Source organism: Sarcophilus harrisii, chromosome 6, assembly GCF_902635505.1.
Source record: "Sarcophilus harrisii chromosome 6, mSarHar1.11, whole genome shotgun sequence".
NCBI lineage: Eukaryota > Metazoa > Chordata > Mammalia > Dasyuromorphia > Dasyuridae > Sarcophilus > Sarcophilus harrisii.
The window spans coordinates 237,949,534-237,962,893 of NC_045431.1; the positions used below are offsets into that span (position 1 = coordinate 237,949,534).

The following is a 13,360-nucleotide window of genomic DNA, read 5'->3' on the forward strand; positions in this document are numbered from 1 at the left end:
TCGTTGGTGCAATGGGCTTCAAGACAACCATCTGGAAAGCAATTTTGTAAATAAAGTCAATAAAATGCCCATTACCTTTAACCCAGAGGTTCTACTACTAGCTTTTTACCCAAAGGATGCCATCAATAAGAAAATATAAATAAAATATTTATAATAGTTCTTTTTGTGATTGCAAAGACTTGAGAACAAAGAACTGAACATAATGGAACATTACTATAAGAAATGACAAATATGATAAAAACAAGGAAAATGGAACTTATGTGTAGAACAAAGCAAGCAGAGTCAAGAAAATAACATACACAATAACTACAACATAAATTGAAAGAATCAACACACACACAAGTAAATGTTGCAACATGTTCAGAAGTAGAAAAAAATACTGCAAAATTAGAAAGAACAAGCATGGCTGCCCAAAAAACATATACAAAGATATTCTACCAACTTCAGCTCGTGGCAGTGTTGGGAGGTCCATAAATATGGTACAATATATATATATATATATATAATTTTTTTTTTAAAGTATGTTGATGGTAGAGTAAAAAATACTGAGGAAAACTTTAGTAATAAAAATAAATAATAAATAAACTTTGATTTTCCAAAATTGAGTGGCTTAATAACAAAATAGTGACTTTCAATATCTGTGAATCTATGTGTATCCAAAAAGAATGCACAGGAGCAAATAAGAGGCGAGAGAAAGAGAAAGCAATAAAAGACCGCTGCCCTAGGACTGGCGCACACATACCCGCTGCAATTCTTGATTTTTTTCTTCCAACTGGGCCTCCATCTGCCTTAATCTTTCTTCAATGTTGCCGTGTCTCTCTTCAGCCTGTTGGGGACAAATACATCAGTCCGACCTAATAATTAAAACACTCTTTCGACATGCTGTGGGAACTGCTGCCATAGCAAGAAGCAGGACGTGCTGGGCGTGAGCGGCACTGTTCCCTACGACAGTAGGCACTGCCTCTATCTACTTCTACCACAAACCTGTGAATTTTCACGTGATGAACAGTGAGCACGCCATCCTTGGGTGAACTGTGCAATGTCTGGTGCTGGCAATGAGGTTTATGACAGAAATTCTCAAATTCACCTCCCCCCAGAAACATTCCCCAGCCCTTAAGCGGCCTTCAGTCAGTCACCACAGAAAGCAGAAAGCAGCAAGCAGAAACAGGGACCGATGTGCAAAGGATTCTACCTTCCTAAGCTTGGAAGTAAGTTCGAACAGTTTAGCTTCCTTAGCGGCAGAGTTTCCAGAAGACAAAGGGTCAGACTACAAATTCAACAAGAGATGATAAAGATAACAGGGAGTGGAAGAGAAATTGAGACTTTAAAAAGCAGATCCATAGATGGAGAGGAAAACATGGTTACATCTCCAGATATAAACCTTCTATGAGGTTTAATTAACACACATCAGTGTTTAAAATAAGGATTTCCACTGTTCACTGACTTTTAAGAACAAGAAATCACATTGGCTGTTATGTCTATCAGCTATGACTTTTAAAAGAAAGCTTCTTCCTCATAACCAGAAAACCTGTTTCCTGGGAAGGAAATCAAGCCCCCCAGGCTTTGCAGGGGCTGCTCTACAAAGCAGCAATCCTTAGTTCAAACAAGCCAGGGAGACACAAACTACATAAAGCCACCAACTAGAAAAAGCTTTTGGGAATCACACAAAGGAGACAGAAATGTGACATTTCACCATGTTGCATTCTCCAATAAGGAATGAGGAAAAGCACTGAATCAGAAATCGTCCATGGACAATCAACTTTGTTGACTGAGAAGCACTGAGCATCCAGTTCCGGGCCACACAGGCCATGGCCCCTACCTTGGAGAGCGCAGCCACCCTCTGGGCCAGCTCAGCTTCCACCTCAGGCAGGGTCTCTGCTTTCCGCAAGGTTTGCTGTAACTTCTGCTCCGCCAATTCCAAGCGTTCTTGTAACTGGCGGTTTTTGTCTTCACTCTGGAACAAAATCCAGCTGTTAACAGCACAGGACAGGTATTTCTGAGGAGGAGGGAGTGCACTACACTCTTGGGATGCAGTCTCCCGACAAGACAGGGTGTTTCTTTCTCACTCTCTAGTCTAGAAAGGGTTCTTTCTAATGGATCCTACTTCACTTCAATGCCCTAAATGTGAACTTTAAAAAAAAAAATTCCAACACAACAAATATGGAAATATGTTTAGATGTATTGTACATGTTTAACCTATACTGGACTGCTTGTTGTCTTGCAGAGGAAAAAGTGGGGGAGACAGAAAAAAATCTGAAACACAAAATCTTATAGAAATGAAAGATGAAAACTATCTTTATATGTTTTTGGAAAAAAAAAAAAAAAAACTATCATGATAAATGAAGGTTCCTAAAAAGCAGAAAAGGTTTTATGATGATTTCTGAGCTTAGTTCCCATGTAACCTGCAGAAGAGAAACCCAAGAGAATCTCAAGTTTGAAGCTTCTTGGAAAGTAAGCAGTGCATCCCAATTTGAAGCCCATGGGCAAACACAATCTCATCTCATCTCTTTCTTTTTCCTCCTCTTTAATATACTCACTTCCTTCACAACTGACCCTCTACTCACTCTCCCCGGCACAGCGGCCTACATGGCATTCCCCCAATTCAGCCCTGAATGTTCTGCCTTTGCAAACACTGTCAATCATACCTAGAAAGAGATCTTGCTTCACCTTCACCTCTTTAGGTTCCAAGATTCCTTCCAAAAGATCATTTCCAATGCCACCTCTACCACAGTTTTTCAACACTCCCATCCCTCCCTTGCCTGTTCATGCTTTCTCCTTCTCTCAATTAACTTACCTGGACTTGCCATGTGTGTTATATGCTCCAAGGATAGGAAGGCTGGTTTTTCTCTCGGCCCACTGGGCCATATACATTGGGAAGAGCTCAACTATTACCCACTGAACTGAGAGGAACAGTAAGCCTACTCAAATGTTAGCAATGAGAACTTTTGGGGGTCACACATTTTGGCAGGCCCCTGGGCAATACTGAATCTTCACACTGACTGGCAGCTTTTTTCTCACTGAGCTAACAGCTACTCCTGACTAATCATGGATAACCTCTCTTGTGGAGTAAGGGTGACAAAAAATAAACTGCTAAGAACCGCATTGGCAAGAGTGGTTTCCAAGGTTTCACTCATCAGTCCTTTTACCTAAGTTACTAACAAGAACCAAAACAACTGTATTAGGTTTGCTCTCCTTTGTTTCTCTGCTCCTCAATGAAGAAGCTAGAAAAGAGCTGGAAGTGCCGACCCCAGGGACCAGGAGCCCACCACTGGCTCCACAGACCTGCCTGAACAATCCAGTTTTGTGAGGCGACAAGGTTATTCCTCAAGTAAGCACAGCTCCCACAGAGCCATAAACTTCAGACTTCTAAAAACTTCTAAAGCCTGTGGACAAGAGCACCTTCTGTTCAAACTCATGGCAGAAGAAAAGGCACAGCAGTCTCCTTCATAAACACTACCTGGCGATGCAGGGAGTCCTTATTAGCAATTTCGTTTTCAAGTTTATCATTGAGGTCATGCACCGATGTAGCTTCCCGTTGGGCGGCGAGGTAGCGTTTCTCAAGAGTTGTGATCCTCTCTTCCATGTCTTCCTTTTGGGCCATGGCCTACGTGAGAACAGGGGAAAGAGGGGAAAGAAGCAGATGCTCAGACATAGAGATAAGAGGACATAATTGTGTGCAAAAGTACAGTGTGAAATCTGATCATTATAAAATTAATACAGATAGAGAAATCTTTGCAAAATATATATATTTAAATAGGAAAAAGAATTCTCCTAAATATAAGTATACATAAAGCAGTGCTACTGAAACAGATGCGTACTATGGTATACAAAATTTACAAAGTTGAATTCATCTCTGACTTTTCAATAAAGAATTTTAAAATTATAATTATAAATATAAGATTCTAAGAAAGAGGCCTTGTGAAGAGTGGAAAATCTCACAAGCAGGAAGAAGCAGCCAAGAGGGAGACTGGAGTTTCAGAGAGGAAAAACTCTCTTCAAACTGGGGCGACCCCTAGGAGAGAGGGTGCCTTGAGAGCTGCAGGCAAAGGAGCCAGCTGACTCCTGTGCAAGGTCCTAAAATAATCCAAATTGAAGCAAATGGGCTCTGAGGTCCCTTTGAACTCAGATTCCACAGTTCTACTCTAGTCATTTTTTGGGATCCAATGGGCATTCACAAATGGCTCCCTCTACGCCAGGCCCTGGGCCCAGTATAGAAGACACAGAAACAAACATATGCAAGCCTCTGCCCTTTCACAAGGTCATAGCCCTCACCTTAGAGAAAAGGCTAACACTCAGATCCAGGGCTACATGACTGCTCATTTGCGTCAGGAAAATAAGTATCCAGTCCAAGAAAATAAGCCCAGAGTGCTGGTGAGGTCACCTCCAGAACACTAGGAGGTCCTGGATGACAACCACGAGAGCAGAGAAGCCAACATTATCCCAGTAGCTTGATGAGCAACAGAAGCAAAGTCTCCTGGGAGGGATGCTCAGCTCCTGTGAGACATAACTTTTCTCAATTTATCAACTTTGGCTTCTGAGTGTTGGTCTAACTGCTTCCCCCAGATAACCTAGGGAAAGCAGCGTGACTTGACGAGTGTGGCTTTCCTTCCTTTCACCAGTTACACATTTTTATGCTCTAAGTGACCACCCTAAATAAAGACGCTTACAGAAGAGGGCCTCACAAGGACCCTGGAAAGAAGCAGGTCTGTCATACCCATTTTACAGATCAGGAATTGAGGATAATGAGAAGTTAAATGACTTGCCCAGGGAGACACATCCAGCAGGGTGGGGTTTCCATTTCAAGGCTAGAACTCTTTCTACTTGCTCTAAGTTCTTGGTGTGAATGTCTCTTTAATGGACCTATTATGTCTTCCACAGGGGGCAAGTGGAGAGGTGGGAGGAGTGCCAGCCTCCAGCCCGGGCTTGCTGTGACTGTGCTTTGGGGCAACAGTGGTGACCAGAGATGTGCGTCTCCGCTCCTTTCGCAGCTGGTTCCCAAGCATCCCAGGGTGGACACATACCGCCCACTCATCGTTAAGTTAACCACAAATATTCTACACCCAGTATTCTTTGACCTGACTCCATTCCAGATGATCTTAGCAGCTTGTTTCTTACAAACCAAGGACAGAATGTCAGACTCCTAGGAGACTGTCAATATTGTTAACTTCTTTAACTCAGTCAACAAGTACTGTTGACACTTGTACAGAAAAGCTAGAACAAGTCAAGGTTTTGTTTAAGAGTCAATCCATTAGAAAGGAAATTGGAACCTATAAACTGGGGAGTTGTGCATGAGGTTTGTGAAGATGAACAGCTTTATCAATGTGAAAAAAACTAATGACCTTTAATATTAATCATCTCTATTTTATTATAACATACTGTCTATTCACTGTAAGACAGGGAGGAGCAACAAACAGCCTGTAGGCCACATCTTTGACATTCCCACAAAGGACTGCCCCTAATCCTAAGGGAAATCACAAAATCTCTATGTTGGAAAGGGCCTCAGAGGGACATCTCATATTTGGACAAGAATTCTCTTTAAAACCTTGCTGACAAGCAGTCACCCAGCCTTTGCTCAAGAGGCTTCTGAGGAGTCTGTTCAATTCGTAGAGAAAACATAATCCCAAAACAAATGTCAGGAATGATTTCTAGTGTAATGTATCCCTTTATCTACTGGATCAGACACTTTGTATAACCCAAATGATTTGAAAAAGGGCGAGTGTGTGCGTGTGTGTGTGTGTGTGTGTGTGTGCACTTGCATGTGTGCACATAAGAGAGAGTATTTAGAAAAGACAAAGTCCACTCTAACTATTTTAGATTAACAATGGTGTTTCTAAAAATCCCCAGCTAACCTGCAGTCCATGCGGTGAAGGTCAAGGAGAGAACAAGACAGAAGTGCTAGACTTGTTCCCAAGGCTCCCCACAGTCATTACTCTGCCATGGGAAAGGGAGGAGCCTCTCAGAGCTCCCAGGGAGGATCCCAAGAAGCGCGTCCCCACTCCATGCAGCCTGATTGCCATCCTCCTACTTCTCCCTCTTCCCACTCTTCCTCCTCAGTAAAAAAGGCTCACTACTCACTTCACGGGCATCTCGTTGCAGTTTGGTGTTCATTTCCTCTGACTTGATGAGGTCTTTCCGGGCAGTGTCCAGGTCCTCCTCCAGCTCAGTGACCCGGCTCGAGAGGGCCGCCAGCCGCTCCTTCATCTGGCTTTGTTCCTTTAACTGCTTATCTATAATTTCTTGGAGCTCTAACACTTTTGCCAGGTCTTCCTCATGACTTAAAGACCCATCAGAAGATCTCTGTCAAAACAAAAATAAAGCTTTATGGTGCCCGAGCCAGAGAAATAGCCACTGGAATATAAACTAGATTTGGCAATGGGGGGCTTAGACAAGCCAATCACAACTTCTGTTCTGAGCAGTTTTTTCAGAAAAACCTTTCTAAAGATGCCTTTCCATAAATTACAAATTAATTTCACAGACTCAAAGACTTGCCTTTCCATTTGTGCTTGGTGTGTTTTGCTGTTCATGATTTATGTCCAGCATCCCATCTGCAAGTGTTTTTTTCTGATTGTTCTGCTCCTTCAGAAGCATTAACTGAAAAATCAAGCACATCAACGCCAATTATAATTCACCATCTCTACAAATAAAGATGTAAAAAATAACACCACTTCCTTTAAAACCATCAGGAAAGTGTTGTTCTTGGTGTCACAAAAAACATCCAAGTAATAAAAGCACCAGGGGCATTTCAGTTCTCCAAGTAACTCACTTCTCCAAGTAACAGACATTTGTAATTGTTAAAATGGTTTTCTCTTCTGAGAAATAAGAGTAGTAGCAGGGATGGTTCCCTAGGAACAGGAGGACGGAGGTAGAATACCTTGTGTTGAGAGTTAGGGGACGGTGTAAAAGCCAAGGATATTCTTCAAAATGCCAATGGTTTAGTTCAGAGTTAACAATGCTGTAATATGGTTAAACTTGCCCTCAAGAGTGGAAGAGGTCTGCAAGAGCCCCCCATATTCACTCACCTCTTTATGGGTGGCTCCTAATTCTTCCTCCAGTAAGCTACATCTTTCCAGAGCCACTCGTAATCTTTCTCTCACCTTTAAAAGAATGGGATAAAAAAGGAAAATCATTGTCTATGTTTCTACCTCCTAGATGGAGCTCATCTAATCTGGGAACAAATTTCCAGGCATCCATGAACTTTAGACCAGGAAAAATTTACAATTTGGATTTCCACTTAATTGGTTCCCTTTGTAATCCTTTGGATTTCATTTAATGTGTTTTAATGATTCAAAGGGGGCTGTTCGCTTGTAAGAGTATCCAAGGGGGAGCAGCTACATGGCATAGTGGCCAGAGCAACAACTCTGAGGTCAAGAGGATTTGAGTTCAAATTTGACCTCAGACACTTAATAGCTGTGTGATCCTAGGCAAGTCACTTAACTTAATTGCTTTCCCCCCCAAAAAAAGAGAAAGTGCCCGAGAGATCTATAACCCAAACAAAGTGAAAAACATTTCCAGGACTAGGCAAATGCCCCAAAATGGATGGGATGATATAGTTAAGAAAGAAAGTTAGAATCTTTTCACTTTATTTCATCCTCAACAAAACTTTATATAAAGGGCTCTAAAGTCCCCCAAACCACTTATACTTGCCCATCCTTGGGTAGAAAATCATTTTTAGAATATTGTTCTGACTGTTATAAGTAGAGAGATCATTTTCAATAGAGAGAATTCTGTCTAGAAATGCCTATTTTCAAAGCTGCAAAGTCCAAAAGAAAGCAGAGTCCCATTGGAATGGCAAAGACTATGTCCTCAGCCTGAATGGTGGTGGCAGTGGCAGGGAAGGAAGTGGGGAAAGGAGCAGCACCAGGGGGCACCTTTTCATCCAGGGCTTTATGGTGTTCAAACAACGACTTTAGTGCTTTGAGTACTTCCACCTCACTCGACACGCCTGCAGGAGACTGGGCTTGTCTCTTCACAACTGTCATTCTCAGAGATCGCTCGTGCCTGGAGACAAGGCATTCCAAATGCTCCAACAGCAACTGAAAGAGCAAAACCAAATCAGAAACAAACTTCTATGTAAATTTGTCTTTAGAGAAAAACCTTAGCACAGTACCAGGCACACAGTAGGTGCTTAGAAATGTTTACTGACAACTGGAAGACAGACTTGGTAATTTGGAGGTTAGAAGGAATGGTTCCAGGTCCTAGGAAGCTTCCATATTAAAATATATTAAAACTAAATTTAAATTAAAATTTTAATCTAGTTTTTTTTTTTAATTCAAAAACACCAAAATGTAATATGTAACCTAAATTTAATCAGTATGCTCAGCCCTGAGGATAAAAAGAAAGGCAAAAACCCCAACTGGTCCCCAAGAAGCTTAGAAAGCATGCCCACTATGATGAGCATACAAAATAACAAGAGTGGAAACAGGGCTGTGGATGGAGCCTCTTACCGACCACTCCTTTAGTCAATTATTCAATCACTATATGAAAAACCCCCAAATTGTGCAAGCAAAGGACGGTTCCCCTTGCTCAGCACCCATCACTAAGAAGGTACCACTTCAGTTCCATGCTAAGGTATCCCATATAAGCCAACCACTCTTCTAGCCCTCTCTCAGTCCCTCCGTCTGTGGGATGCACTCCATGAGCCCAAGCAGCTGTGATGTACTAACCCGGGTATTGTTTCTCTCTGCTTTTAGTTCAGCAATTTCTTCTTCTCTCTCAAGAAGTTGTTCCCTGCAGACGTTGAGTTCCTTAGTCAGTGCTGCAAACTCCTGGAAAAGGGTAAGTGGGAGGACACTGTGTAAGAAAAAGTAATAAACCAGGGCTTGCTTGATTTCCCAACTTCTCCTTTCTGCACAACGGAGTGTTCTAAGAACAGTGGGGTATGAGGCGTCCGTTCCAGCCAATTCTGGGACGTCACAGGAGAACCCAAGCCCACCATTCTCAGCCTAGAAATGCTTCATATGCTTTTCAGGAACACATATGCTTATCTAAAGAGGCAACTGCTCTACTTACAAAAACTCAGGGGCCTGTTCAATTTTCAAGCTGAAATAGGTAAGAGAGTTTTTAAAACAATATTCAGGAATCTGAACTAGATTCACTTGGGACCCTGACAGGAGGGAAAATGAATTGAATTAAGTCTAGAAGCACGCCAAACCAACTCATCTGGACCAGGTGTAGCTCAATAGCTTCATGTGCATGGTACCAAGTGGTCAAAGGGAGCCTGGGGTCGCTTCCTTGTCCAGAGAAAGACTGAAGGGACTCAGGGGCCCATTTCATATAAAAACCACAACTGAGCACAAGGTGGAAGGAAGACAATGGTGAAGCTGCTCTGTAACACAAGTAACAGACATTACCTCTTTATTAGCAAAAGCCCAGGAATCCACCATCCACAAACCTGAGGACACTTGGGTGGACAATACAAGAGATGTTCAAAGGATAGCCAATGACAGCCATGAAACAAAAAAGAATTCTAGAATTTTCCACATTTGAGTGTTTTGATGGAATTAACAAATATTGGTGTTGACAGCTTTAGGATTGCTAACTAATTTTTAATTTTAAAAAACTGTTTTCTTGTCAGTTTAAAAATAATGTCATTTAAAATGTGAAAAGATGGTGAATCAAGGAAAGCCTAGGAACCCCTGAGTTTGGGGAGGGGTGGAGATGGTTTGTGCCCAAAGTTCTTTCCCAAGTCTATTGTTTAAAAATCAGAAGAAAGCTAGTTCCAGTCCCAGTTAAACCAAAAGCTGTTTAATAACCACAGAAATACTATTGCTTTCAATGAGGAGACAGAAAGAGAAGGATAGAAACACACAGGCAGAGAGAAAGATAGAAAAGACAGAAACAGAAAAAGAGAGAGAGAGAGAGAGACAGACACATAGAGACACAGAGAGAGAAAGAGGGAGGGAGGGAGGAAAGGGAGAGGAAATCCTCCTTCAATATACAGGAAAACAAATGAAATATCAGTAATAACAAAAACAGTTTTTATATAGCACTTTGAAGTTTTGCAGAGTACTTTCTATATGTTAGCTCTGTCATATTGGCTCTTTGTGACCCCACAGCCATATTGCCCATAGTGTTTTTAGACATACATACCAGTGGATTAAGGCAAACAGACTAAGTGATTTAACAAAAGTCATATAGTTAACGAATGTCTATGGCTACATTTGAACTCCAATATTCCTGACTCCAGACCTAGTACGACCTCCAATCAATCAAGCATTTATTAACTACCTGTGTGACAAATATTTGACAGTCACCAATATTTTTCAAACACATACAGGAGAAAAAAAAAAAACTTTTCATAAGTGGCTTAATCCCCCATCTCTTGCTTTAAAATTAGTCCTCTGCATATTTTTTTAAAGTTTTGAAAAGACATTTAAATTTCTTGTTTAAAAATACTTTTAAAGATTACTGGCTAGCCTTTTTGTAGTGGCAAAGAACTAGGAATGGAGTGAATGACCATCAGTTGGGGAATGTCTGAATAAGTTATAGTAAATGAAAGTAATGAAAATAGTATTGTTCTATAAGAAACAATTAGCAGGATGATTTCAGAAAGGCCTGGAGAGACTTACATGAACTGATGCTAAATGAAGTGAGAAGAACCAAGAAACATCATCCATAGCAATAACAAGATTATATGATGATCAACTGTGATGGACTTGGCTCTTTTCAACAATTAAGTCAATTCCATTAGACCTGGGATAAAAAGTGCCAGCCACATCCAGAGAGAAGACTATGGAGACTGAATGTGAATCAAAGCATAGTATTTTCACATTTTTGTTGTTATTGTCGTGTTATTGTATGTTTTTTTTTCTTTCTAATAGTTTTTTTCCCCTTTTGATCTGATTTTTTTTTTTTTTTTTGGTTCAACATGACAAATACAGAAATATGTTTAGAAGAATTGCACATGTTTAACCTATATAAGATTGCTTACTGTATTGGGGAGGGAGGAGGGAATAAGAGAGGTTTTGTGAAAGTAGATGTTTAAAATTATTTTTGCATGTATTTGAAAAAATGAAATACTATTAATACCAATTTTTTTAAAAAATGGCTGAGAAACCATTTCAAAACTACACTCAGTGAATTATATACCACAGAAGTGGGAGATCTGCATTCACGAAGGACTTTTAACATCACACTTAAATTAATTTCCATTAAAACAGTGCTTGAGAGTCAGAGTGAAGATAATGTAATGGGCCAGATTTCCCCTTCACAAAAATCCTCTAAAAAATTTAGAAAATGCATTAAACCAAAGCTTGATGGAGAAATCCAGGAAAAAAATGAGTGAATCACTTGGGAGATACCCAGGAAGATATGCAGACACTGGAACAGAGCCATCCAGCATCCAAACATAAGTCCAAGAAGAAGTCCCAGACTCACCCCAGCATCCTGTTGCAGAGACAGGTACAAATTGGCAACTTTACCACTATCCCTGATGCACGATGGATGGAGAAAGAGACCTGTGCAGGAGACTTATATATAAAAAAAGGAGAAAGTACGGAAGGTAACAGCAATACTAGGATGGTACAGACTCCAGGAATAGAGCAGGGTCTCATTCCAACATCTATCCCAGCCTGCAGAAATCCCAGATCAAGGGAATTCTTCCACTTGAAATCCACAGTGCTTTCCAGAGGGCTTGGACTCTTGAGTCCCAGCAACAGTCTACTCCTGCTCAGACCCAAACCCAGGAAGAAACTTGTAGCACTCAAGCCAGTAGAGCAGCAATTAGACTTTGATTTTCACCACATCACTCGGAAAGCAATGAAAGCTTGTAGGTACCAAGGATACTAAAGATCCTGGAATAAAACACCCCATGTTCCAAGAAAGCAGCAACATTAACAGTCCAGACCTTTCCTCAAGAAGTGATACAGAGCCTAGTCGTAATACCAAGTCCAAAGTAATCTGAAAAATGAGCAAATAAATAAAAAAAAAAAGAATTTCACTCTTAAGAGCTATTACAATCATTAAGGAAGTTCAATATACCATCCCATAAGAGAATGTTTCCAAAAAATTCTACAAGCACAGCTTTGAATAAGAAACACAACTTGGGAAAAATTCAATTAGAATTGCTGAGCTTGAGAGCTTAAAAAGAAAGTTTACAACTGTTTTTATAAATATGAAAGCATCTGAAGAAAAAAACAAGTAAAGGAATCAGAGCAAAAGAATTTAAAGGGGAATTAACAATTCAGCAAAAAAGATATAAAACCATGCATAAGTAAAAAACTCCCTGAAAGTTAGAATAGACCCAAATAGAAGCCAGTTATTCCATAAGGTAACAAAAAAAATATATGAAAATAAAGTCAAAAGATTGGGAGGAAAAGTAAAAGAAAACCTAAGATATCATAGTGAAAACAAGTGGTCTAAAAATACATCATATAGAAAAAAATTAAGAATCATAAGATTAGGTGAATGTCATGAACAAAAAAAAAAGAGCTTCAACATCCTATTTCAAGAAATTTACAAAAGAAAACTATTCAAATCTTAGAACTTAGAAAATAGAAATAGAAATAATCTACCAATTACTTCCTAAAGATTAGGATCACACAGGATTATAAGTCATCAATATAAAGAAGTAGAGAGCTTGAAATAAAAGTTTCCAGAAGATAAAGAATATGGGTTTACAGCCAAGCAAAACTGAATGTAAGGCTATAGGGAAAGGATTTTTAATAAAAGTACTTCCTAAGCATTTCTGATGAAAAGACCATCACTGCATAGAAATTCTGAAAAACATGAGTGGAGAGAAACATGAAAAGGTAAACAGGAATGAACAATGATAAGGAATAAAGATACACTGCTCATATCCCAAAATAGAGTATCCCTTCCGAGTCCAACCATCATCAGAAGTTATAGAGGGAATACAAAGTGGCAAGGCCTACAACTGGTTTTATTGTGTCTTGATGATCTTAAAATGAAAGAAAGGGGAAAAGAAATATATACATGGGGAAGGGGATGGGGGGTGTGAAATGTAAGAAATCCATTCCATGAGGAGGGAGATAGGGAGAGTAGACTGACATTTAAAACTTAGTCAAAAACACACAAAAGCACAGAATTGGGTAGAGAACATTTCACTAAATAGGAAACAAAAAGAGAAACAGGGAAAAGGAAGGAGAGGATTCTGAAGGAACAATTAAGGAAGGGATTAGTATTAAGCAAATAAAAATCTTAGGATGTATAAAAATAGAGCTCTTTGAAATGGCAAAGAATGGAAATCTTAAATCATAAATTAGGGAATGGGTCAATAAACTATGGTATATAAACATAATGGAATACTTTTGTGCTGATCTCTTACCAACATAATGATCAAACACAATTCCAGAAGACTCCTGATAAAGGTGAAAAATTCAGAGTGCAGAAGGAAACAAAA

The 13,360-nt window shown here is 39.9% G+C and overlaps 1 protein-coding gene across 8 annotated transcripts in view; it reads right to left on the bottom strand.

Annotated features, from left to right (window-relative positions):
• The window catches only part of PPFIA1 (PTPRF interacting protein alpha 1), a 99,479-nt gene that overhangs the window by 43,638 nt on the left and 42,481 nt on the right, over nucleotides 1-13,360 (bottom strand). For 5 of the 8 annotated variants that reach the window (XM_031942632.1, XM_031942629.1, XM_031942631.1 and 2 more), the window contains exons 3-11: nucleotides 8,664-8,765; nucleotides 7,869-8,033; nucleotides 7,020-7,094; nucleotides 6,490-6,591; nucleotides 6,076-6,297; nucleotides 3,458-3,604; nucleotides 1,820-1,954; nucleotides 1,193-1,267; nucleotides 743-826 (exon numbers count right to left, since the gene is read on the bottom strand). In XM_031942632.1, the coding sequence (XP_031798492.1) occupies nucleotides 743-826; nucleotides 1,193-1,267; nucleotides 1,820-1,954; nucleotides 3,458-3,604; nucleotides 6,076-6,297; nucleotides 6,490-6,591; nucleotides 7,020-7,094; nucleotides 7,869-8,033; nucleotides 8,664-8,765 (1,107 nt within the window). The remainder of the gene's footprint in view (nucleotides 1-742; nucleotides 827-1,192; nucleotides 1,268-1,819; nucleotides 1,955-3,457; nucleotides 3,605-6,075; nucleotides 6,298-6,489; nucleotides 6,592-7,019; nucleotides 7,095-7,868; nucleotides 8,034-8,663; nucleotides 8,766-13,360) is intronic. The other 3 variants (XM_031942635.1, XM_031942634.1, XM_031942628.1) reach the window with 1 other exon arrangement.